The 27,636-nt window shown below is 41.1% G+C and overlaps 1 protein-coding gene across 1 annotated transcript; it reads left to right on the top strand.

Moving 5' to 3' along the window:
• The first annotated feature begins 401 nt into the window (after positions 1–401).
• Positions 402–27,092, top strand: PSMD5 (proteasome 26S subunit, non-ATPase 5). Its single transcript, XM_003925181.4, has 10 exons — positions 402–631; positions 8,390–8,534; positions 10,080–10,193; positions 10,584–10,712; positions 13,282–13,391; positions 15,658–15,800; positions 18,384–18,575; positions 21,872–21,981; positions 22,100–22,240; positions 25,294–27,092. Exons 1-10 carry the CDS (start codon positions 459–461, stop codon positions 25,549–25,551), a joined length of 1,515 nt encoding a protein of 504 aa, XP_003925230.1. The 5' UTR covers positions 402–458; the 3' UTR covers positions 25,552–27,092.
• The last annotated feature ends 544 nt before the right edge of the window (positions 27,093–27,636 follow it).

Raw genomic sequence — 27,636 nt, 5'->3', positions numbered from 1 at the left:
TCCGCCTCCTCTTGACAGGTGTCTGGCCCACCATCAAGATTCCCCTCCAGGCCTCCGCTCTGCTTGGGGCGGCCTCCGCAGTGGCCTCCATAACGACCGCGATCGCCCTCGCCTAGAGCCTGGTTTTGGAGCCGCGAGGCCGCCGACGAGGCCGTTTACCTTCCGCTGAGTCCCCATGCTCGCCGCTGCGCTGGCCGGAACAGGGTTTCGCCCTCTGCGTAAACACGTAAACCGACTGGAAAACCGGCGTCCGCAATCCACTAAGCAGCACCCCAGATGACGCCAGACTGAGGAAGCCGCCGCCACTGGCTGCACTTGACAACGCCCACTTCTCGCGAGGCTTGGCAGCCCTGTAGCAATCTCAGGGAAGGGGATGCTGGGAGCAGCAGATCTCGCGAGGCTCAGGGAAGCGTCCCGGGAACTAGGCTGTCGGGCCAGCCCCTGCGTTGGGGGGCAAGATGGCGGCGCAGGCTTTGACGCTGCTGAGGGAGGTGGCCAGGCTGGAAGCGCCGCTCGAGGAGCTGCGCGCGCTTCACTCCGTGCTGCAGGCCGTGCCGCTCAATGAGCTTCGCGAACAAGCGGCGGAGCTGCGCCTCGGCCCGCTTTTCTCTCTGCTCAACGAGAACCATAGGTGAGAGGACCCCGGGGGCTTGCGCCCAGGAGAGAGGCACCCCTAAATACGGACACGCAAGTGGTTGGAGGCAAGAACAGCGTTTTTCCCAGTCACAGGGAAGGTGGAAACTAGCCGAAATTTGCAGAGAAGGAAGGATCCTGGGTTCAGAGGCGAGAGACGGGATTCATGTTCAGCCTGAGAGTGCCCAGGGTCGGTTTTCTCCCGTTTTCTTGAAACAGGAATTAAAGGAGGAAAGCAAAGTTGTCCACTTAAAAGGAAGCATTCCACATGCTTTTGTTCAGGTTCTTGATTTGTTTCCTTTTCCAAAAGGATCCTATCCTGGCAATGTGGCAAGAACCATCAGCATTTTAAATTCACATGCCTTTTCATCCAGTCATTCTTGTTACGAAAATTTAATATAGGTATACGCGCACAAAATGTGTAGTTATTTTGTCCTTTCGAATCCGAGGCTGAAACTGCTCCAAAAGCAGCGGCAGGGGAGTTCCCACAAAGGAGTGCTTCAGGCCTTCCTGAGATGTGGCTGGTTGAGATGCCCGAGAAAGAATCACTGAATGCCAAGGCGATCAGTCCAAAAGCGTTTAGGGGGAGCCTTACAGAGGGCTGCAGAAATTGTCGAGACGGACACTGGGAGAGTGTTTCTGGGTATGTCCGCCGTGAAGGGGGTCAGGGTCAGTTCAGATGAGAGTTTAAAGGAATTTGGCTTAGGGTTGAGGTCAGTCTCTTTAAGTGTTTTGGGCAACAACCTAGATACCGTTATCAGGCCTGGGAATGTTCAAGGCCCAAGTTTATGGTCAAGCGTGTTAGGGAAACCTGCCGCTGGCTAGGTCAGAGAGCAATCAAGGCACTCTGATTTTCATCAGGACACCGAAAGAATATTTATAACATACCATATGTGACACCAAAACACTAGAAACAATCTAAATATCCGTTAACAGGGGATTCCAAATTATGCACTATTACTCTGTAACACTATGCAGTTATTTAAGATACTGAGATAGATGTATGTATACGTATGTGGACATGAAAAGACCTCGGTGTTGTTGAATGAAAAATAAAATTGCAGGATTTATGAATCTAATTTTAATCTGTAATTTTTAAAAATTATTGCAATCCTCCCAACCCCCACAGGCTTCTATAACTTGTATATAACACTGGAAATATCTTCAAAGGTACACCAGAAACTATTGATAAGGAAATGGGGCTGAAAATAGTAGGACGACTTTTACTTTTGATATTTTACACATCAGTAGTGTTTGATTAAAAAACACTTTGTAGCCGGGCGCGATGGCTCACGCCTGTAATCCCAGCATTTTGGGAGACCGAGGCAGGTGGATCACCTGAGGTCGGAAAACCAGCCTGACCAACACGGAGAAACCCCGTCTCTACTAAAAATACAAAATTAGCTGGGTGTGGTGGTACAGGCCTGTAATCCCAGCTACTAGGGAGGCTGCAGCAGGAGAATCGCTTGAACCCAGGAGGTAGAGGTTGGGGTGAGCCGAGATCGTGCCATTGCACTCCAGCCTGGGCAACAAGAGTGAAACTCCGCTTCAAAAAAAATAAAAAACTTTGTAGACCTGGAGCAGTGGCTCACGCGTGTAATCCTAACACTTAGGGAGGCTGAGGCTGAGCTTCAGCTCAGGAGTTCAAGACCAGCTTAAGCAACATAGTGAAAACCCGTCTCTACAAAACAAAACAAAAAATTAATTGGGCGTTGCCTGTAGTCTCGCTACTTTGAGGGCTGAGGCGGGATGGAGGGAGGATTGCTTGAGACCGAGAGGTGGAGGTTGCAGTGAGCAGAGATTGCCCACTGCACTCCAGCCTGGGGGACAGAGTGAGACCCTGCCTGTCTTTTTTTTTTTCCGAGATGGAGTCGCGCTCTGTCGCCCAGGCTGGAGTACAGTGGCTGGACCTAAGCTCACCGCAACCTCTGCCTCCCAGGTTAAAGTGATTCTCCTGCCTCACTCAGCTTCCCAAGTAGCTGGGACTATAGTAGCTGGAGCACCACCACACCTGGCTAATTTTTTGTATTTTTAGTAGAGACAGGGTTTTACCATGTTGGCCAAGGCTGGTTTTGAACTCCTGACCTCAAGTGATCCGCCTGCCTTGGCCTCCCAAAGTGCTGGGATTACAGGCATGAGCTACTGTGCCCAGCAGAGACTGTCTTTTTAAAAAAAAAAGAAAAAAAAGAAAGAAAGAAACATTTTATAATTCCATCTTACCTGGATTCTGGGTGAAAAAAAGGAGAAAAACCCCACTTCGTATTTGATAATTTGATCATTTAAAAGAGTTTTGAAATGTTTGTGATCCAAAGACCTTACTACTTGAAAAGTGACCTTACTACTTGAAAAGATTATGAACCACTGAGTCAACACTGGCTGTCAGAGGGCTTTCTTGGCTATGACCTTCTAAGATTCCTTCCTTTTTTGTAAGTGTTCTCCAATCATGAAGTCTATCAGTTAACATTTTTCAAGTCTGCCTATGAAATATCTTATTTGTCCCCTCTTTAATCCAACCCCTCATTTTTTCCCTCTTGCTAGGTCTGTAGTATTAATCTGACTTCTTATTACCTCTGAAATTCCTTTTCTAGCAAGACCTTCCCACCCTGTAACCCTAGTGAGCATACACCTCAGGTCAGTTGGTGCTTATCTTTTCCATGGTTTCTCATAGCCTATAGTGAGTTTTTAGAGTGCCATTTGGGCCCTTTACAGTATATTTCCATCCTACTTTTCCCACCTCACCTTTTTCCTCCACTCCACTTCTTTCCATCTTCTCCAGCTACCATGTGGCACCCTTATTTTTCCTTAAGTTTGACTTGCAGTTTCCTAACTTTACTCATACCACCCTTCTAACTGAAATACTTTGCTGTCTATCCTGTCCATCCTTTTAGGCCCACTAAAGAGCCAACCCCTCCAAAATATTTTTCTCAGTTATTCCAGTTGCAAGTGACTGCTCCTCAGATCTGCTAAAGGACATTACCATTATTTCTGTAAATGATACTTGACACTGTTACCTATGTTATAGTTCTCTGTGTGTCCATTTCTAGTTTGTAAATTCTTTGAAGGCAGTGACTGCATTTTTTTCATCTCTCCATCCCTCTTAGGGCAATGCAGTATATACACAATGAAAGATAAGACTCACGGAGTTCAGAATGACCACCTAGTCCAACCTCTTCATTTTAGAGATGAAGAGACTTTCAAAGGTCATACCACAAGTTGATAACAGAGAAGCAGTAGGCACTGAAGTGAGGGAGAGTTTGAGGATTAAGGTCCATGGGAAGATAGTTTGCTAAATGAAGGAGCAGTGCTTTAGGGAACAATTTAATGGAAATTTAAAGACAGAGTAATTTAGAACTGGATACATAGTAGATACCAATTGCAATTTTAATTCTCTGGATAGTATCTGGCAGTCTCCACATACATTGCTGTTATCCTGACTAAACCACATAGGTTGCTATGCATTGGTTCACAATCTGATCTTGTAGATGTAAATTAAAATCTTGACAGTTTTTTTTGAGAGAGAGTTTAAGTCCTAAGATTACTGCTTTAGAATATGAAAATCAAACAAGACTAATTTGAAGCATTAACTCTTTGGCTTGTTGGCATAGAAGGGTCACATAGGACCTAAAATTTGTGCACTGTATAGTTTAATATACCATTACTTTTTTTTTTAACAGCTTTTTAAAGGTATAATTTATATACAAGGAACTGCACTTAATAAAATTTACAAGTTGGCAAATTTTGACATACATATACACCCGTGAAGCCATCTCCACAATCAAGATAGCAAATGTATCTTTCACTCCCAGAAGCTCCCTCACACCCCTTGCTAATCTCTCCCTGTTTCAGCTGGGCAACCACTGATCTGCTTTCTATCACTATAGATGAACTTGCCCCTTATTTTGGCCAAACATGGGAGGAAGGGATCATATAAATTGAGTCACACATTATGTATTCTTTTGTTTTGTTTCCTTCACACAGCATAGTTATTTTGAGATTTATCTGTGTGGCATGAATAAATAGTTCTTTTCTTTTTATTGTTGAGTAGTAGTTCATTGTATGAATGTACTACAATTTGTTTATCCATTCCCCTGTTGGTGAACATTTGAGATTTGAATTGTTTTCTGTTTGGAGATATTATAAATGACATTGCTGTGAACATTCATGAGCAAGTCTTTACATAAATATATCCTTTCTTTTCTCTTTAAGTAAATAGCTAGGACTGGAATGGCTAGATGGTATGGTAGGTGTATACTTTTTTTTTTTTTTTTGAGACGGAGTTTCGCTCTTGTTACCCATGCTGGAGTGCAATGGCTCGATCTCGGCTCACCGCAACCTCCGTCTCCTGGGTTCAGGCAATTCGCCTGCCTCAGCCTCCTGAGTAGCTGGGATTACAGGCACACGCCACCATGCCTAGCTAATTTTTTGTATTTTTAGTAGAGACGGGGTTTCACCATGTTGACCAGGATGGTCTCGATCTCTTGACCTCGTGATCCACCCGCCTCGGCCTCCCAAAGTGCTGGGATTATAGGCGTGAGCCACTGCGCCTGGCTGGTAGGTGTATACTTTTTAAGCAACTACCAAACTGTTTTCCAAAGTGGTTACACTATTTTACCTTTCTACCAGCAGTGTATGAGAATGGATCATAGACCTAAATATAAAACCTAGAACAACAAAACTTCTAGAAGAAAACATAGGAAAAAAAAAAATTATGACCTTTAGTTAAAAGAATTCTTTAATATGACACCAAAAGCATGATCCATACAAGAACAAATTGAGCTGGGCATGGTGGCTAATGCCTGTGGTCCCAGCTACTCAGGAGGCTGAGGTAGAGGCTACAGTGAGCTGTGATTGCTCCATTATACTCTAGCCTGAGTGACAGAGATCCTGTCTTAAAAAAAAGGACAAAGTGATACAGAGTAGAATTCATCAAAATTAAACATTCTGTTCTTTAAAGGTTTCATACAGTTAAGAGAATGAAAAGTCACACATGAAGAAAAATCTTTGTGAAGAATATATCTGATTAAGGACTTGTATTCAGAATATATAAGGAGCTTTCAAAACTAAATAGCAAGAAAAGAAATAGCCCAATTAAAACACGGGCAAAAGATCTGAACAAGAAGTACAGATGGTAAATATGCACGTAAAAAGATATTCAACATTAATCATCAGGGAAATGCAAATTAAAATTACAGTAAGATTCTACTGCACACTATTAGATTGGCTAAAATTGTAAAAGGCACGGAAGCAACACAACCCAAGTGTGCAACCAAAGTGTGTATGAAGAGATGAATGGATAAACAAAATGGGGTATGTACATATACGATGGGATATATGATGGGATGTTGTACATACTGCCTTAAAAAGAAAGGAGATTCTGACAGGTGAACTTTGAAGACATTATACTAAATGAAGTAAACCAGACACAAAAGGACAAACGTTGTATGCTTTTACTTACATACCTAGAGTAGTCAAATCTAGAGAGACAGAAAGTAGAATGGTGGTTGCCAGGAGCTTGGGAGGGGAGAAAAGAAAGTGTTCAATGGGTGCAGAGTTTCTGGTTGGGAAGATGAAAACATTCTGGAGATCGATGATGGTGATGGCTGGATAACAAAGTGAATATACTCATTGCCACAGAACTGTACATTTAAGAATGGTTAAAATGGTAAATTTTACCTATGATCACGTTTTTTTAAAGAGAAAGAAAACCATACTCATATATCCCCATTCCTCCTCTTCCCCTTTCCCCCAGCCTCTGGCAACCAGGAATCTACTTTCTATATGGATTTGTCTATTCTGGACATTTGATATAAATAGAATCATTCTCAAAAGGAAGCCTTTTATGTCTGGCTTATTTAACTTAGCATAATACTTAAAAGGTTTATTCATGTTGTAATATGTATCATTAATTCATTGCTTTTTATAGCTGAATAATATTCCATTGTCTGCACGTAACACATTTATCCATTCATCACTTAGTGGGCATTTGGTTGTTTCCACTGCTGTGAACATTTATGTACAAGTTTTTGTGAAAATACGTGTTTTCAATTATTTTGGGTGTAAAAACATTCTTAATTCTACCTTAGGTTCAATTATGCAAAGTGGAATCTCTGAATTAAAAGGGTATGTTCTTTTTTTTTTTTTTTTTTGAGACAGAGTCTCGCATTGTCGCCCAGGCTGTAGTGCAGTGGCACGATCTCGGCTCACTGCAGTCTCCAGCTCCTGGGTTCAGTTCTATTCTCCTGCCTCAGCCTTCCTAGTAGCTGGGACTATAGACATGAGCCACCACGCCCAGCTAATTTTTTTGTATTTTTAGTAGAGATGAGGTTTCACCAGGTTGGCCAGGGTGGTCTCGATCTCCTGACCTTGTAATCTGTCCACCTTGGCCCCCCAAAGTGCTGGGATTACAGGATTGAGCCACCGCGCCTGGTGAGGTATGTTCATTTTTAAGGCTTTTCATTTGTATTACGTAGTTACCTTCCCAAAAGCCTGTACCAGTTGAATTGTATGCTACTATTAACAATATATTAGCCCATTTATTTGTAGTCTCTATTAAGAGACAAGAAAATTGTTCTTAAAACATCTTCTGTATCTACCAGTAGTAGTCACCAAGTTCTTTTTCATAGCGCTTCCCTCTTCTCTCCACCACCACTGCTGCTCCCCTGATTTACTTTATCATCACCTCTCATCATTAACTGCCTTGTAATTGAAAATTTTTCCCCTAACGCTGGTGCAGAATGATTTCTAGAAGTCAGATCTCATCATTTTACTTCTTTATTTAAGACCACTTTGTGGCTTGCCATTGATCTTCTGGAAAAAGTCTAAATTCCAAGGATGATATAAAATACTGGTTAGAATCTGACTTCTGTGCATCTTTTCAGTTTCAGTTCTTGTCCTTAACCTTACCCTTTTACCTTCTTACCACCTGTCTCCCATTCTGACCCCAATCATACCAAGCTACTTATTCCTTGAAAGTATAACACCGTGTCTTATTCCTCTCTGCCTTTTCATGCACTGCTATTGCTACTCCCTCTATGTGGAACACGTTTCTTCTAGATAACTCCTACTTTTTCTTAAAATTTAGTTTAGATGTTACCTTTCTAAGAAGGCTTCCCTGTACCCTCTGTTCTTTTTTAAGCTCCTATAGTTTCTGGCCTTAGCCTATAGCATTTATTTATTTGGATTACAGTTGCCTTTTTTGTTTTTCTATATTTTTCATTTGATTGAGCTCCTTAAGACTAGAGAATATATCGGGCCAGGCACAGTGGCTCACACCTGTAATCACAACACTTTGGGAGGCCAAGGTGGGCGAATCACAGGGTCAGGAGTTCGAGACCATCCTGGCTAACACAGTGAAACCACGTCTCTACTAAAAATACAAAAAATTAGCCGAGTGTGGTGGCAGGCGCCTGTAGGCTCAGCTACTGAGGCAGCTGAGGCAGGAGAACTACTTGAACCCAGCAGACAGAGGTTGCAGTGAGCTGAGATTACACCACTGCATTCCAGCCTGAGTGACAAAGTGAGACTCCGTCTCAAGAAAAAAAAAAAGATTAGAGAATATATCTTATTCTTCTTCGTAGCCCCAGCACAGGCAATGTGCATAATAGGTACTTAGCAAATGTTTAATAGGTAAGCGAAAGCTGCTGTTTCAAAAAGAAGTCTGTATGGAGGAGATGCTGACCCAACCTTCAGATATTATTAGGTTGTTACTTCCTACTTGGCAGATGTGAACTAATAAGATCTATGATGTCTCCTTCAGGGAAAAGACTACTTTGTGTGTATCCATTCTGGAGAGATTGCTCCAAGCTATGGAACCAGTTCATGTGGCCCGGAACCTCAGGGTTGATCTGCAGAGGGGACTAACTCACCCTGATGATTCTGTAAAAATCCTCACTCTTTCCCAGGTAAAATTTTCCCATGAAATTTTACTAGGAACTGACATTGGCCACCTGTTCTGGGCCAGATTCTGTACTGGGACACAAAGATAAAGAAAGTACAGTCTCTCTCTCCCTCTCCCTCTCCCTCTCCCTCTCCCTCTCCCTCTCCCTCTCCCTCTCCCTCTCCCTCTCCCTCTCCCTCTCCCTCTCCCTCCCCCTCCCCCTCCCCCTCTCCCTCCCCCTCCCCCTCCCCCTCCCCCTCCCCCTCCCCCTCCCCCTCCCCCTCCCCCTCCCCCCACCTCTTCTCTCTCCCTTTTCTCCTCTCCTCTGCTGCTTTTCTCCCCCTGGGAAATGTGTGGTCTATTTGTGCATAGCTAACTATAACCTGGGAGGTCTCCAATGTGCATAGCTAACTATAACCTGGGAGATACAAGCTAAAGAAGGAAGTTCCATTAAATATCATCTGAATCATTCATTAATCAGATACTGACTGAGTTCCTTTTACATGCCAGGCGTGGTGCCATATGCTGTTAGAGTTATCAAGATAAACAAAACTTACTACTTTCCTTCAAGGAGCTCCTAAAGAAAAAAGATTCCTGTGTGTTCAAATAGCCCTGTACCATGTTAGATTCTGTTACACTGGATGAACCAAATACTATTGTAAAGGTCACTAAACCAACAATTAAGACAGTAACTCTTATCATCCTAGTAACCAAAGCATCCTACTATTTGAGTGAAGAGCTGATGCTAAGGATTATCTTGTTGAAATGGTAGGAGCTAAACAGTTATTCAGTAGATACTGAACTACGGTTTTTCCTTTTCTGTGTTTATTCAGCAAAAAAGGAGGCCAGGCATGGTGGCTCATGCCTGTAATCCCAGCACTTTGGGAGGCCGAGGCAGGCAGATCACCTGAGGTCAGGAGTTCGAGACCAACCTGGCCAACATGGTGAAACCCTGTCTCTACACAAATACAGAAATTAGCCGGGCATGATGGCAGGTGCTTGTAATCCCAGGTACTCAGGAAGCTGAGGTGGAAGAATCACTTGAACCCAGGAGGTGGAGGTTGTAGTGAGCTGCGATCGCACCTCGGCACTCCAGCTTGGGCAACAGAGCAAGACTCTGTCTCAAAAAAAGGAAAAGGGATGGAGGTTGATATCAGTTTATTCACTGGCCATTATATGCCAGATACTGAAGCAGGGGCTTTGCCTATTCAGTCTCATTTAATCTTTGTTACTATGCTAGAATTAAATATTGTGTTCCCATTTTACAGATAAGAAATGAGGCTATAATTTGTGCAAGGTCAATGTAGCTAAAAATAGAGCTAGGTTTGTATTGTTTTCACTCACTGAGCTATCTTACCTCTTTACCTACTTTCTTTTTTCTTTCCTTTCACAGATGTGACTATACCATATGTGTGTGAATGCATTTAGGTCATTTTGATTTTTTCTGACTTGACATAGAGCTGTGACCACTAACTCCTAAAATAACTGCACACTAACGAAACGGGACCATTGTGTGTTTACCATATGTTGCCCTACTTTAGAAGACTGTTTCTGATTGTTTTTCTTTCAGGTTGGAAGAATTGTTGAAAATTCTGATGCTGTTACTGAGATTCTAAACAATGCTGAATTACTAAAACAAATTGTTTATTGCATTGGTGGAGAGAATCTATCTGTAGCGAAAGCGGTGAGTCTGCTAGAATCATTGACTTAAATGTGCAGAGACGTTAGTGTCCCAAAAGATAAAGAAAGGCCTTCTGAATTGAGAGATAAAGGTTTAGAATGGATGATTTGTGCAATTGAATTTGCAACCTCATATGGATTGTATAACATAAATGGTTGTCAAGTAAATACCAGTAAACCCCTTTCATTTTCTAGGATACACATATCTACAGTATCCATCATAATTCTCTGGGGAATACCATGTGTCTTTTCCAATTCTTAATAATAGCTAAAACATAGGGAATGTTCATTGGGTAAGGTGCATTCCATGCACTAATTTTCTTATCAGTCTTATGAAGTAGATAATAATATTCTGTATTTTGGGGACATAAGAGATATTTTCTTTCCTTATAAGGCCATCAAATCCTTGTCAAGAATATCACTAACCCAAGCTGGACTCGAGGCTTTATTTGAAAGCAATCTGCTGGATGATTTGAAAAGTGTAATGAAAACAAATGACATTGTTCGATACAGGGTGTATGAGGTAAGACTAAAAGCATACTTTCTCTTGCTTACAAAGTAGAATAGAATGCAATTTGGCTTACACTGGGAAGCAAGACGGCTCATTGAGTATATAATCTTTGTTTGGCCCTATAGTAGGTGCTGGGAATATAGGGATGCATTTCCAGGCTAGTATGAAAGACGGTCACAAAAAATACTTACAGCACAGCACTTTGGAAGGCAAAGGCAGGAGGATCCCTTGAGGCCAGGAGTTTCAGAACAGCCTGGACAATGTTACGAGACCCCGTCTCTACAGAGAATTAAAAAATTAGCTGTGCATGGTATTGTGTGCATGTCATCCCAGCTACCTGGGAGGTTGAAGTGGGAGGATCAACTGAGCCCAGAAAGTTGACACAGCAACGAGCAAGCCTTGTTTGCGCCACTGTACTCCAGCCGGGGCAACAGAGCAAGACCCTTTCTAAATATATATACATATGTTTAGAAAGATATATATTTTGAGACAGAGTCTCTCTGTCACCCAGGTTGAAGTACAGTGGTGTGATCTCAGCTCACTGCAACCTCTGCTATATATATATCTATATGTGTATCTATATCTATATATCTAAATATATATATATATATTTAGAGTGCAGTATAAGTACTATGATAGAGAAGATATTAAAACTAGACTTGAAAAAATTTGTAGTAGAAGAAATGGCCCTTATTTGTACCAGCTTTGTACTAAGCACTGTGCTAAAATACTCACATACATTATCTTTAATTCTTACAGTAAACTTTGTATGTTCTTATCATTAACCTCATATTGATGGAGCAATAGATCCAAGGCCACATACTTAATAGGGTACATATTTGAAATGGAATCCTCTCTAGTCTAATTCCTCTTCAGAACACTTACTTTGCATGTTTTACCATACTATGCTGCTTTTCCTTCTCCCTCTCAGTTTCTTCTCAGTCTGCTGGCTCATTATCCTCTATTGAATCTCTAATTGTTGGAGTTCATGAAAGCAGTTCCAAGCCCCGCTTTCACTGTACTTTATATTCATTTCTAGATGGTCGTAATTCACTTATGATTTCACTTCCCATCTCTGATGATGACTCTCAAATGTAAAGTTCCAACTTACACCTTTCTTCTGAGCTCAAATATTCATACTCACCTGCTTCCTCCCTCACTCTTGGCCACTTGGGCATATTCTAGGCCCTTCAAACTCATGCAGAAATCAAATTCCTGATCTTCCTTATCCACCCCATCCCCCTAATTAAAAACAAGAGCAACAGACTGGCCCTGTCTTACAGTCTACTTAATCGAATATTAGACCTTGGCTCATTCTGAGGCCTGTTTTCCCTGCCACATATCCATTGGGTCATCATAATTGTGTAGATTTTATTTAAACGCATGCATTTCTCTTCATTAGTACAGTTTCTACCACCCTAGACTAATTTACTGGTATCACTCACCTGGGCTACTACAGTTGCATCCAAACTAGACTCCACTCATCCATTTTTGTCATCCCTAGTCTGTCTTCACATGCAGTCAGAATGGTCTTTTAAAAGTCCAAACCTGATTGTGTCATTTCTCTGCTTAAAACCCTTCAGTGTCTTCCTATGTCTCTCAGTAAGACCTCAGGATATACTTGTTGAATGAGTAAGAGAATGACTGACTGACAGAATGCCTGAATGAGTGAATAGTTTTATAATCCATTTGTTGTTACTGATTCAGGCTTTTGTACCCTGACTGATGTTTGCTTGGGCGGGAAAGTGCTGATACACCCAGATATAATGGAACATTTCTTGTGCCACAGTGGCCGGGCATGATGGCTTATGCCTGTCATCTCAGCACTTTGGGCGGCCAAGGCAGGCAGGTGATTTGAGGCCAGAAGTTCAAGACCAGCATGGCAAAACCCCATCACTACTAAAAAATACAAAAAATTAGCCAGGTGGTGCACGCCTGTAATCTCAGCTACTTAGGAGGCTATGGCACAAGGATTGCTTGAACGTGGGAGGCGGAGGTTGCAGTGAGCTGAGATCACGCCACTGTACTTCAACCTGGGTGACAGAGCAAGACTCTGTCTCAAAAAAAAAAAAAAAAAAAAAAAAAAAAATCTGTGCCAAAGTAATGTCTTACGTTTTCATTGAAGTTTTTATACTTAAAGAGACAGAGACAGGCCAGGCGCGGTGGCTCAAGCCTGTAATCCCAGCACTTTGGGAGGCCGAGGCGGGTGGATCACAAGGTCAAGAGATCGAGACCATCCTGGTCAACATGGTGAAACCCCGTCTCTACTAAAAATACAAAAACATTAGCTGGGCATGGTGGCACGTGCCTGTAATCCCAGCTACTCAGAAGGCTGAGGCAGGAGAATTGCCTGAACCCAGGAGGCGGAGGTTGCAGTGAGCCTAGATCGCACCATCGCACTCCAGCCTGGGTAACAAGAGTGAAACTCCGTCTCAAAAAAAAAAAAAAAAAGAGACAGAGACAAATAATGGATTTTTAAAAACTCATTTATAGAAAGTACTTAGTCCTACGTTTAACTGAAAATGAGATCCATCAGGCCTGTGGCTGTTTTGACCTTTTTCTTTTTCTGTTTTTATTTCAGCTAATTGTAGAGATTTCTTCTGTGTCATCAGAATCTTTAAACTACTGTACCACAAGTGGATTGGTAACCCAGCTCCTGAGAGAGCTGACTGGTGAGGATGTGTTGGTCAGGTGTGTTGACTGAGATTTCTTAAAGTGAAATGTCCTCTTTTGAAGGGCCAGGAAACAACCTTGGGATGTCTGTGATTTTCTCTATTAAAGACTTTGCCCAGGTTGCAATCTCATGACCGATGTGTGTCCTGCAGGAGGGACCTTTAGAAAATTGCTCAAGTTATGTCATGACAACATATTGGAACTTGGCAAAGCCCCACATGACAATTCAGCAACTTTCAAGTGACTGTGTTCCCTGTCCTTAAGTCTTTGTGCTCTTAAAAAGTTGCAATTGCATGGTAACTGCCATTTTGTATTACTAATATTTCATCATATGCATTTTTTTGGCATTGTTAAATAGCAGTACCATGGCATGATAGAAAGAATATGGGCTAGGCCAGGCACGGTGACTCACACCTGTAATCCCAGTACTTTGGGAGGCTGAGGTGGGCAGATCATGAGGTCAGGAGTTTGAGACCAGCCTGGCTAACATGGTGAAACCCCGCCTCTACTAAAAATACAAAAATTAGCCAGGCACAGTGGCACACGCCTGTAGTCCCAGCTACGTGGGAGGCTGAGGCAGAAGACTGGCTTGAACTCAGGAGGCAGAGGTTGTGGTGAGCCAAGATCGTGCCACTACACTCTAGCCTGGCAACAGAGCAAGACTTCGTCTCAAAAAAAAAAAAAAAAAAAAATAGGCTTTTCGAAATGAGGAGGACTTGGCTTGCATGCCTTTCTACTATTTATTAGCTGTTTGGCCTTGGACAGATTATTATAAGCTTTCTACACCTCAGTCAGTTTCCTCATCTCTCAGATAGAGCAATAACTCTGTAAAAAAGATACTGTAAGTATTAAGCTAATTGACCACAGGAAGCAGTACAATGGCTAACATAGGTTCACCAAGAAATGTTAATTCCAGTCTCTTCCGGCCCCTATTCCCCCTACTCCCTGAATCCTTTTTAATGTCTTCCAGATGTTCTTTGTTGATACTCCACAGTTTACTAATACCGCCTCATTAAACAGTTGATTTACTTCAAGTATTTTGCTGTTATGATAGCATTATAGTTATCTTTGCATATATAAGTTTTGATTTTTCTTATCTTAAATGATTTTTTGATCATCCTGTGTTTTTTAAACATGGCTGAATTTGTTAAACCTATATGAGTAAATCAGTCACTACTTAGATTGCTTCAGTGCATTTGAGTGTCTCAACCTAATGAGACAATTATTTTTGTTAATTATTTTTTAGCATTGTATCAAATTTCTTATCATTAACCTCATATTGATGGAGAAAACTGTAAATTGATACAGAAAACTGTAAATGGTTAGTCAAAACACTTTAGGATCAACTATAAACTGTAAAAATAAATCTTTTAGTTATTTTCTTTGATCATGGTTGGATATGAGGTAATACCAAAGAATTATTATTAATTTCTTAATATGTGGCAATGGCATTATAATTGTGTGAGGAAACATTTGTGTTTTGTAGAGATGCATACTGAAGTGTGCAGGGATAAATGGCAGGGTGACTAGGATTTGCTTTAAAATAGTTCAACAGAAAATAGGGAAAAAATGAAATAAGTAAAGCAAAATCTTCATAACCATAAAATCAGGTTATGGGTATATAAGGGCTTATTGTATTATTCTCATTGCTTTTGTGTATGTTTGATACTTCAGAATAAAATTTTAGAAAATATTTTAGGAAGCAGCTAGGTTATAGTGGAAACAATAGTGGACTTCAAATCAGAAGGTCAAGATTTAAATCTAAACTCTGCCTGAAATAACAATGTGATTCCAGATAAGTCACTGCAATTTTTTTTTTTTTTTTTTTTTTGAGACAGAGTTTTGCTCTTGTTACCGAGGCTGGAGTGCAATGGCGCGATCTTGGCTCACCGCAACCTCCACCTCCTGGGTTCAAGCAGTTTTCCTGCCTCAGCCTCCCGAGTAGCTGGGACTATAGGCGCGCGCCACTATGCCCAGCTAATTTTTGTATTTTTAGTAGAGACGGGGTTTCACCATGTTGACCAGGATGGTCTCAATCTCTTGACCTTACGATCCACCCACCTTGGCCTCCCAAAGTGCTGGGATTATAGGTGTGAGCCACGGCGCCCAGCCTGTCACTGCAACTTTTCTAGGCTGTAGTGCCTCATCTAAAAAGAGGAGCCAAGACTATTGACCTTTCAAATGTGGTGGGAAAAATTAATTAAGATAATGTATATGAGAGCAGTTTATAAACTATGCAAATCATGTGCAAACTCTCCCTGTTTTTGCCCTTCTGACATTTTAGAGCCACCTGTATAGAAATGGTGACGTCACTGGCATATACTCATCATGGACGACAGTACCTTGCTCAAGAAGGAGTGATTGACCAAATTTCTAATATAATTGTCGGGGCAGATTCAGACCCTTTCTCTAGCTTCTATTTGCCAGGTAAGAAATGCGGACACCTATGGAAATGATGTGCATGTTTTATTTGTGGGAGGCTGAGGTGGGTGGATCACGAGGTCACGAGATCAAGACCATCCTGGCTTATGCCAGGTGTCGTGACTCACATTAGTAATCCCAGCACTTTGGGAGGCCAAGGTGGGTGGATCACGAGGTCAGGAGTTATAGATCAGCCTGGCCAATATGGTGAAAACACGTTTCTACTAAAAATACAAAAATTAGCTGGTGTGGTGGCAGGCGCCTGTAATCCCAGCTACTTGGGAGCCTGAGGCAGGAGAATGGCTTGAACCTGGGCAGTGGAGTGGATTTCGAGACCATCCTGGCCAACATGGTGAAACTCTGTCTCTACTAAAAGTACAAAAAGTAGTCCGAAGCTGTGGTGTGTGCCTGTAATCTCAGCTACTCAATAGGCTGAGGCAGGAGAATCCCAGGAACCCAGGAAATGGAGGTTGCAGTGAGCTGAGACCAGGAAGAGAGAGAGAGAGAGAGAGAGAGAAGGAAAAATGTCTGACATAATTTTATATTAATATATAGAATAAAGATTCCACAAAAAGCTGTTGAATGAATAAATAAATTCAATAAAGCTACAAGATACAAAATCAGTGCATAAAAATCAGCATTTCTATACACTAACAGTGAACTCTGAAAAAGTAATCAAAGATACATTCCCATTTATAATAGCATTCAAAAAAATTAAATATTTATGAATAAATTTAAAGAGGTAAAAGATCTGTCCACTGAGAACTATAAAAACTGATGATAATGAGAACACGTGGACACAGAGAGGGGAGCATCACACACTGGGGTCAGTGGGGGGGAAATAGGGGAGGTACAGCGGTGGGTAGGGAGTTGGGGAGGGATAACATGGGGAGAAATGCCAGATACAGGTGATGGGGAGGAAGGCAGCAAACCACACTGCCATGTGTGTACCTATGCAACAATCTTACATGTTCTTCACATGTACCCCAAAACCTAAAATGCAATAAATTAAAAAAAAAAACTGATGAGAGAAATTGAAAGAAGATTCAAATAAATGGAAGGATATCCTATGTTCATAGATTGAAAGAATTAATATTAAAATGTCAGTGCTACCCAGAGCACTGTATAGATTCAGTGCATTCCCTACCAAAATTACCGAGTTTAATGACATTTTTCACGAAAGCAGCAAAATCAGTTTTAAAAATATACATATTTCAGAATACATTGTTCACAATAAAGATATATGACTTTTTAATTTGTCAGTTAAAAGTTAATTTTTTTTTTTTTTTTTTTTTTTTTTTTTTTTTTTTTGAGACGGAGTTTCACTCTCGTTACCCAGGCTGGAGTGCAATGGCGCGATCTCAGCTCACGGCAACCTCCGCCTCCTGGGTTCAGGCAGTTCTCCTGCCTCAGCCTCCTGAGTAGCTGGGATTACAGGCACGCGCCACCATGCCCAGCTAATTTTTGTATTTTTTTTTTAGTAGAGACGGGGTTTCACCATGTTGACCAGGATGGTCTCGATCTCTTGACCTCGTGATCCACCCGCCTCGGCCTCCCAAAGTGCTGGGATTACAGGCTTGAGCCGCCGCGCCCAGCCAAAAGTTAATTTTTTAAAGGCCGGGCGCGGTGGCTCAAGCCTGTAATCCCAGCAGTTTGGGAGGCCGAGGCGGGTGGATCACGAGCTCAAGAGATCGAGACCATCCTGGTGGACATGGTGAAACCCCGTCTCTACTAAAAATACAAAAAATTAGCTGGGCATGGTGGCGCATGCCTCTAATCCCAGCTACTTAGGAGGCTGAGGCAGGAGAATTGCCTCAACCCAGGAGGCAGAGGTTGCAGTGAGCCGAGATCGCGCCATTGCACTCCAGCCTGGGCAACAAGAGCAAAACTCCGTCTCAAAAAAAAAAAAAAAAAAAGTTAATTTTTTAAAAAAGAAGATACCTATATATAGCCTCTTAATGAGGGGGAATCCATTGCTCTGGGAGCTGTGTATTGTTGACTTTGGTTTTCTGGAAACATCAGTGCTATTTAGAACGTTAGGATATTTTTCTTTTGAAGATCAACAAAAACATAAATGAAAATACTAGTAATGACATTTACAGTATGTTTCACAGATTAATCATGTCTCTGAGTGGGAATCCATATCTATGGTAGGCTCTACTCTCATTTTATTCTGGGACATGGTTGTTTAGTCTTTCTTGAACACTTTTAGAAATTGGGTATGTATGTCTTCCTTAGGTAGCCTAGCTTATTTTATTAATGAACATACCCATTTAAAAATTTCTTCCTGGTAATGACTCTAAACTTGCCTTCTTGTAATTTGTATCTACTGATCCTTGTTCTTTGTTCTCCCTCTTGCATTTGATGGTACTTCAATAGCTGGTCCAAGCTCCATTGACTCTCTCAGGATCACACATCACAGGTCCTTCAGAATCTCCTAATGGTCTCTCTGATCTCTAGGCAACACACTACTCTAACCTTTCTCCACTTTCTGGCCTGCGGTTCATTTCTGTTCCTATGAAGTCATAGGGCCCACAATTCATGCTGTCTTGCTCCCCTATTAAAATATATTTTTATAAATCTCTTTAGGATTCGTGAAGTTTTTTGGAAACCTGGCTGTCATGGATAGTCCTCAACAGACCTGTGAGCGTTATCCTGTCTTTATGGAAAAAGTCTTTGAAATGATAGAAAGTCAGGACCCCACTATGATTGGTGTAGCTGTAGACACAGTTGGAATCTTGGGATCCAATGTTGAAGGAAAACAGGTTTTACAGAAAACAGGTTGGTATGACTTGGCTCTGTTCAAGGTCATCTTAATTTTTGACAAGGGTTCAATATGTAAGTTCATTTGCTGGTGGGTTAACTACGTTGTAGAAACTATTTTATGGGTTGCAGTCTTGTTAACCATGACCTTGGACTCATGTCTGAAAGTCTAATAATTACTACTGAAAACCCCTCCACTTTTTTTTTTTTTTTTTTGACTTTTCACTGTTTAGGTTTCTACCAATCAGTTTCTGTTTTCTGTTTCCCCTCTGTGTCGTCTTTGGCTAGATTTCATGGTACGAAGACCACGGGCTAGAGTCAGAAAGGCCTGGATTCAGTTTTCTGTTCCTTTTTTTTTTTTTTTTTAGAGATTAGGGGTGTCTCTCTGTTACCCAGGCTTGCCTCAAACTCCTGGGCTTAAGTAGTCCTCCTGCCTCATCCTCATTGGCTGGGACTGCAGGTGCACACCATTGCATCCAGCTCTGACTTTGCTTTTTGAACTTCATTTACTCACTTCACTTCTCTAGCCTCATTTTCTTAATTTATAAAAATGGCATAACAACTACTTCTTAGGGTTATTGTGAATATGAAATTTTGGGTTGTTTTTTTTTTTGTAATATCAAGAAAGGAAAATAAAAGTTTTTTAAATAAGATTTTATGTTAAGAGAGATACTTCTGGCTAGGCACAGTGACTCATGCCTGTAATCCAGCACTTTGGGAGGCCAAGGTGGGTGGATTGCCTGAGCTCAGGAATTCAAGACCACCCTGGGCAACATGGCAAAATCTTGTCTCTACTAAAGAATATAAAAACTGGCCAGGTGTGGTGCTGCACAGCACTAGTTCCAGCTCCTTAAGAGGCTGAGGCAGGAGAATTGCTTGAACCTGGCAGGTAGAGGTTGCAGTGAGCTGAGATCATGTCACTGCACTCCAGCCTGGGTGACAGAGTGAGACTCTGTCTCAAAACATAAAATAAAATAAGAGAGGCCAGGCGTGGTGGCTCACACCTGTACTCCCAACATGTTGGGAGGCCAGGGCGGGTGGATCACTTGAGGCCAAGAGTTCAAGACCAACCTGGCCAACATGGTGAAACCCCATCTCTACCTAAAATACAAAAATTAGCTGAGTGTAGTGGCACGTGCCTGTAGTCCCAGCTACTCAGGAGGCTGAGGCAGGATAATGGCTTGAACCCAGGAGGCAGAGGTTGTGGTGAGCTGAAATGACACCTCTACACTCCAGCCTGGGCAATAGAATGAGACTTTATCTAAAATAAAAAGAAAGGAAAAAGAAAGATACTCTTATGGAGCATCCATACATCCATGAGGATCAATAGCACAACAAATTATACACACAAAATATTATGCAGCCCAATTATTAAAATTCTTGATACGCATATGTTGAAAACTATCATGCCTATACTCCCATCACTTTAGGAGGCCAAGGCAGGAGGATCACTTTAGCCCAGGAATTCCAGACTAGTCTAGGCAACAACAACAAAAATTAGCCAGGTGTGGTGTGGCGCATGACTATAGTCCAGCTACTTGGGAGGCTGAGGTGGGAGGATCATTTGAGCCCAGAAGAACAAGCCTGCAGTGAACCATGATCACGCCATTGCACTGCAGCCTAGGTGGCAGAGTGAGACCCCCATCTCAAAAAATAAAAATTTAAAAAGAGTTTGGGCAAGGTGGCTCATGCCTGTAATCCCAGTACTTTGGGAGGCCAAGGAGGGTGGATCACCTGAGGTCAGGAGTTCAAGACCAGCCTGACCAACATGGCAAAACCCGGTCTCTACTGAAACTACAAAAATCAGCTGGGTGTGGTGGCATTCGTCTATAATCCCAGCTACTTGGGAGGCTGAGGCAGGAGAATGGCTCTTACCTGGGCAGCAGAGGTTGCAGTGAGCCAAGATCAGGCTACTGTACTCCAGCCTGGGTGACACTCCATCTCAAAAAAGTAAAAAATATAAAAATATAAAAATTAATGTGCTGTTGCGTATCATAGCTAATATCCTTGTTTTATGTAGTTTTCTAAGTGTTTTTACCTATGACATAATCTTTTTACATACCTGCAAAGAACATACTACTGTCATTTTCATTTTCCAGATAAGGTAGATAAAACTTAGAGGAGTTAAGAAAATTTCTAAGGTCGCAGTGGCTCAAGCCTGTAATCCCAGCACTTTGGGAGGCCGAGGCGGGTGGATCACGAGGTCAAGAGATCGAGACCATCCTGGTCACCATGGTGAAACCCCGTCTCTACTAAAAAAAAATACAGAAAAATTAGCTGGGCATGGTGGCACGTGCCTGTAATCCCAGCTACTCAGGACGCTGAGGCAGGAGAATTGCCTGAACCCAGGAGGCGGAGGTTGCGGTGAGCCGAGATCGCGCCATTGCACTCCAGCCTGGGTAACGAGTGAAACTCCGTCTCAAAAAAAAAAAAAGAAAATTTCTAAGGTCATACTCATTAGGGCAGCTGCTACTCAAGTCCAGGTCCATTGATTCCAGTTTTATAACTTTGCCTTATATATGCTGTGTTGCATGTAATTGTGTGTTCTAGGCCTGTCACTTGTTCTCTAATTACATGCTTATTTTTGTATTGTTCTAGATTGGTAGAGATCATAGTGTATGACAGCATAATTTTTAAAATCTCATTTTTCACTTCATATCCATTAGGATGGCTATTACTTTAAAAAAAAACAAACTCATAAAATAAGTGTTAGGATGTGGAGAAACTGTAACCCTTGTACATTTTACGTTTCCTTCATCCAACATCTCCACTTCCAGGTATATACCAAAAAAATTGCACAAATGTTTGTACACCCATGTTCATAGCAGCATTATTCATGATAACCCAAAAAAGGTGCAAGCAATTCAATGTTCATTGATAGATGAATCAATAAACAAAATGTGATATATACATACAATGGAATATTATTCAGCCTTGAAAAAGAATGAGATTCTGGCACATGCTACAACATGGAGGAACCTGCACCACTGATAACATTATGCTAAGTGTGGTAAGCCAGATCCTGTATGATTCCACTTAGATGATATACCTGGAAGAATCCAGTTCACAGGAGGTGGAATGGTGGTTGGTAGGGGATCAGGGTAGGGAAGAAAGGGAATTATTGTTTAATAGATACAGAGTGTCAGTTTGGGTTGATGAAAAAGTTCTAGAGATGGATAGTTATGATGGTTGCACAACAATGTGAATGTACCTAATAGCACTGAACTATGCACTTAAAAATGGTTAAAATGGTAAATTTTATGTTATGTATATTTTACCATAATGAAGAAGAATCTCACTGTTATCCTTCAAAGGAACTCGCTTTGAACGCTTGCTCGTGAGACTAGGACATCAAGCAAAGAATGCCTCAATGGAGCTAAAAATTAGATGTTTGGATGCAATTTCATCTCTTCTGTACTTACCAGTAAGTAGACTGGGAAATTAATAAAGGACAGTGGGTCCCAGGTGTCCTGACTTCCAAATAAGTTCTTTTCTCCAGATGAGTTAACCTTGTGATGAGGTTTTCCTTTTCTTTCCTATAGCCTGAGCAGCAGACTGATGACCTTTTGAGGATGACAGAATCCTGGTTTTCTTCTTTATCCCGGGATCCACTGGAGCTCTTCCGTGGCATTAGCAGTCAACCCTTCCCTGAACTACACTGTGCTGCCTTAAAAGTGTTCACAGTAGGTATTCTCTTCCATGGGTCCTTCTGGAACCCTGCCAGTTCAACACTTGAGTACTTACAGTGAGCCAGATCCTGTGCCATCTCTGGAGATGCACAAGTGCATAATATAGTTTCTACCTTCTGCTACCATAGAGACTAAGGAAGGAGACGGATTTATAAACAGATTGTTTCAGTAAAAGATACTAAGTGCTGTTTGAGATTTGAGCAGGATGCTATGTGATCACATAGTTAATTCCAGAATTTTTATCTGCCATCCTCTGTTGACCTAGCCCTGGTCTTCCTAAGCCTTATTTCCCCTGCAGGAAATAAGGCTTCGGGCACCTAATGTTCCAATGGTACCAAACTGTTTTGTGTCTCTGAAGCTTTGCTGGGCTCTCTGTATCTAACACTCTTCCTTAACTTTCCTTCTTAACCTCTTACTCTTTTGTCAAGGACTAACTCAGGTATGTCTTGAGCACACTGCCCAGATTGACAAGGTTGAGTTAAACAGTGTTGGCTTTCCTGTGTTGCATATATTTATTTCTTCAGCAAATATTTATTGAGTTTCTGTTTTTGCTCAGTGAAGGGCATACAATAGTAAACCAAATATATAAAGACCTTCCTTTCATGTAGTTTCCTGTCTATTGAAGGAGGCAGGCAGTAAATTGTACAGTTACTTACATAATTACAGCTGTGGTAAGGATTATACCTTTGTGTTCTATTTGTTATATTATGTTGCAAATGTTTATTGACCCGTCTCACCTATTAAGTAGGGCTGGTTGAAAGCAGGAAGCATAACTGATTTATCTTTGTAGCCGCAACACAGAAAGGTAGTAATCACTTTAGTAATCTTATCAATAATGGGATCTCAGACAGCATACATGGCCTAGACTAGGAGGGAATAAAGAGAATGGCAGGGACAAATGAGGGAAGGCTTCCTGAGGATGTGATACAGGATCTGGGTCTTGAAGAATACAGGTATTCCTACAATCTTCAGAAACAATTATTTAAGACTGCTTCAGTCAGCCAGGTACGGTGGCTCACACCTGTAATCCCAGCACTTTGGGAGGCTGAGGCAGGCAGATCACGCGGTAAAGAGATTGAGACCATCCTGGCCAACATGGTGAAACCTCATCTCTACTAAAAATACAAAAATTAGCTGGCTGTGGTGGCACGCACCTGTAGTCCCAGCTACTCGGGAGGCCGAGGCAGGAGAATTGCTTGAACCCAAGAGGCGGAGGTTGCAGTGAGCTGAGATCGCGCCACTGCACTCCAGCCTGACACCTGGCAACAAAGCAAGACTCTGTCTCAAAAAAAAAAAAAAAAAAAAAAGACTGCTTCACCCTTGTATTTTCACCCTTGTATTTATAAGGGGTCATTGTATGAGATGAAATGGCCATTTTGGCTCCTGCTTAGTATTTTCATTGTTAGTTTATTTTTGTTTTGCTCTTCTTCTTTATCCTGTGCTTAGTTGGTTCCATTGCAGAAATAAATTTTTTTTTCTAGGTCAGTGCAAAAGTATGTAGAAATAATTTTTATTTACTAGTTGGGATAACTATTTTTTTTTTTTTTTTTTTTTTTTTTGAGACGGAGTTTCGCTCTTGTTGCCCAGGCTGGAGTGCAATGGCGCGATCTCGGCTCACCACAACCTCTGCCTCCTGGGTTCAGGCAATTCTCCTGCCTCAGCCTCCTGAGTAGCTGGGATTACAGACACACGCCACCATGCCCACCTAATTTTTAGTATTTTTAGTAGAGACGGGGTTTCACCATGTTGACCAGGATGGTCTTGATCTCTTGACCTCGTGATCCACCCCCCTTGGCCTCCCAAAGTGCTGGGATTACAGGCTTGAGCCACCGCGCCCAGCCAGGATAACTATTTTATTCCTGCCTACATTCATGCTTGGTTGTGAAGTAGGCTACAGTTTCTCAAACATTAATCTTAGGAATCTTATTAAAATGCAGATTCTAATTCAGTAGTTGTGGGGCAGAGCCTGAGATCCTGAATGTCTAATAAGCTCTCAGGTGATGCTGATGCTACTTGTCTGTGGAACACATTTTGAGAGGAAAAAACTAGGCCATAAGCTGGATTGTTACTTCTTTTTCATTAAAATGTAATAGGTTTTGAAAAACTTACTCTTAAAATTTGGAAAATACTTAGAAGTAGAATTTTTAGAAATCACATCAAGTCATAGCTTTTGGTGCATTTCCTTTTAGTTTTTGTATTAGTGTGTGTTTATTTTTGGTGAAATATTTCAGACATAGTCATATCTTCCTATCTTTGCCCAATCCTATTCCCTTTCCTCTGTTCTTAGATAAAATCACTAAGTTAGGGTCCATACATGATTTCGTATTTCTACCATATGTTATATGCGTCCTTTAAATAAAACACAGTATTTTAGATATTCATAAACTTTGTAAATTATATCATGCTGTTTGTATCATTCTGTTAGGTTGATGCAAAAGTAATTGTTGTTTTTGCTTTTTTCCCCTTCAATGTGTGTTTTTTTTTTAATTTGTCTACATTAAGAGGCAGTTAGAAAGTTGGTATTTTATTGAATAGCCACAATATATCATTCTCCTGTAAATGAAGATTTAGATAGTCTCTTACAAATGATACTACAATGAATGTTCTTGAAAATATTTGTGTACTATATGAGATCTTGAAGTTAGTCTTTTCTACTTTAGTTTTTGTTTTTCCACTGTGTAATCATGCATTATTTATGATTTGCATCTGCTATTTTCATATAACAGTTTTATTTATGTCATTTCCTATTCTTTATAAACATTCTTAATGTTTATTTTTTATTGCTATATACCATAATTTATGTAACCATTCCCCCATTATTATTTATATTGTAACTTTCACACTATTATGAACATCTTTGTATACAAGGATTTTTTTTTTATTTAAGATTATTTTATTAAGTTAGATTATCAGGAAGGAATTTACTCAAGACAAAAGGTAACATTTTTAAAGTTCATGTTGCCAGATTTCTTTGTAAATATTGTGCCATCCCAATAACAAACTTAACTTCAACTCAGGAATTGTATTCTTTCTGCCTTCCATTACAGGCCATTGCAAACCAACCCTGGGCTCAGAAACTTATGTTTAACAGTCCAGGTTTTGTAGAATATGTGGTCGACCGGTCTGTGGAGCATGACAAAGCTTCAAAGGATGCCAAATATGAACTAGTGAAAGCACTTGCCAATTCCAAGACAATTACAGAAATCTTTGGGAATCCAAATTATTTGAGGCTCAGAACTTACCTGAGTGAGGGTCCATACTATGTGAAACCTATTTCCACGACAGCAGTAGAAGGAGCCGAATGATTTCTCTAGAGGCTCATGTAGAGGACCACGTTTTGACCAAAACTTCTCCTAAGGCATTTGGCTCCATCGGTATTTCACAAAAGAGACTTCCTTCCCCAAGAATTATCATGGAATGTCTGATGTTACTTTGTCACCAACATTGTTGTGTTTCTACATTGAAATGCAAAGTGGAACTAGGAGTTTGGAATGCATTAAGAGCAGGCAAGCCTGGTCATAATAGAGTCAGTGTTTTTCAGATTCCTTTCACTGCCTTAATCTTTGCAACAGGATGTAAGTGTTTTTCTTCCCTTAGAAAATTTTCATGGACCTACAATTTTATTTAAAAGCCTACTTCAGGGCCAGGTGCAGTGGCTCATGCCTGTAATACCAGCACTTTGGGAGGCCAAGGTGGGCAAATCACTTGAGTCCAGGAGTTCGAGACCAGCCTGGCCAATATGGCGAAACCCCATCTCTACTAAAAATATAAAAATTAGTCAGCCATGATGGTGCACACCTGTAATCTCAGCTACTCAGGAGGCTGAGGCACAAGAATTGCTTAAACCTGGGAAGTGGAGGTTGCAGCTGAGATCATGCCACTGCACACGAGCCTGGGCAACACAGCAAGACTCTGTCTCAAAAATAAATAAAATAAAAACCTGCTGCCAAATTATTTCTGGATTCTCTTCACTACCTTTGTTTTCTTTTTGATCCTTTTTCCATTTCTGATTCCACTTTCAAAGTCTTGGATATATTCCTTGAAAAATTAGTAGTGTGTAATATTAAAATTATGTTCTCTATACTCAAATACTTTTTATGAGCTCCCTTTTGTTTTTTTGTTACTATTATTCCTTTGAAAAAAAGACTTAAAATCTCTAAAAAATGTTTATAGTGTTCATGTAATGCTTTTTTGCTGTTTAGCAATGAATTTGACCCTCTTGTGGTTTGAGGGAGGAAAAGTGATAACATGCTATCCAGAAGGGTTCCTAAACTGCCATTTCATTTATTGGTAGGTCATCATGGTTGAGGGTTTTGCTTTGGGTTTTTCATACCCATAAAGTCAATCTTGAGTTGATCAGAAAGAGGAAAACTTACTCCTAATGAACAGAAGGGACATATGCATAAATAGGACACCATCTCATTACTTTACAAAGGATAATCTTTCTTTTCATTGACAACACTTACACCCTCTTGTTTTCCAGTGTTCGCTCTTAAACAGCAAAGCCAAAGCACTCTGCATACAAAATCACCTATTCAGAAATTTCTGCATGAGCATATTTCTTTTAGGCCATGGTTACATTGATAAACCATCCCCGCTTTGTAACAACATTTTTTTTTAAGTGACTGGAATTATCTAGTCCCCAGATTGATCATCTCCCTTGGCAACTTGAGTCTCTTGTGTGTGTGTTTCCCTACTGTTAATATCACTACTAATTAGGCTACAGCCAAGTCTTTCCTGGCCTGAGAAATATTCTCTTAAAATGACCTTTGCTTTAATCTCATTCATGATGTTGATTTTTTGTTCAATGTGGTATAATATATAAAATAAAATATTGTTATAACTATTTTAAGTGTACAGTTCAATATATTAAATATGTTCATAATGTTGTACAACCATCACCACCATCCATCTTCAGAATTCTTTTCATCTTTTTTTTTTTTTTTTTTTTTTTTGAGATGGTGTTTCGCTCTTGTTACCCAGGCTGGAGTGCAATGGCGCGATCTCGGCTCACCACAACCTCCGCCTCCTGGGTTCAGGCAATTCTCCTGCCTCAGCCTCCTGAATAGCTGGGATTACAGGCACGTGCCACCATGCCCAGCTGATTTTTTGTATTTTTAGTAGAGACGAGGTTTCACCATGTCCACCAGGATGGTCTCCATCTCTCGACCTCATGATCCACCCGCCTCGGCCTCCCAAAGTGCTGGGATTACAAGCTTGAGCCACCGCGCCCGGCCTTGAGCCACCGCGCCCGGCCCTTTTCATCTTATACAATTGAAACTATACTCATTAAACAATAACTGTCTGTTCCCTCTTTTCCCCAGCCTCTGGCAACCACCATTCTGCTTCATGACATTGATTTTATTCACTAAAAAGAGTTTGGGGGGATG

The sequence above is a fragment of the Saimiri boliviensis genome, chromosome 2 (assembly GCF_048565385.1).
Source record: "Saimiri boliviensis isolate mSaiBol1 chromosome 2, mSaiBol1.pri, whole genome shotgun sequence".
NCBI lineage: Eukaryota > Metazoa > Chordata > Mammalia > Primates > Cebidae > Saimiri > Saimiri boliviensis.
This window is presented reverse-complemented; position numbering and strand designations above follow the sequence as displayed.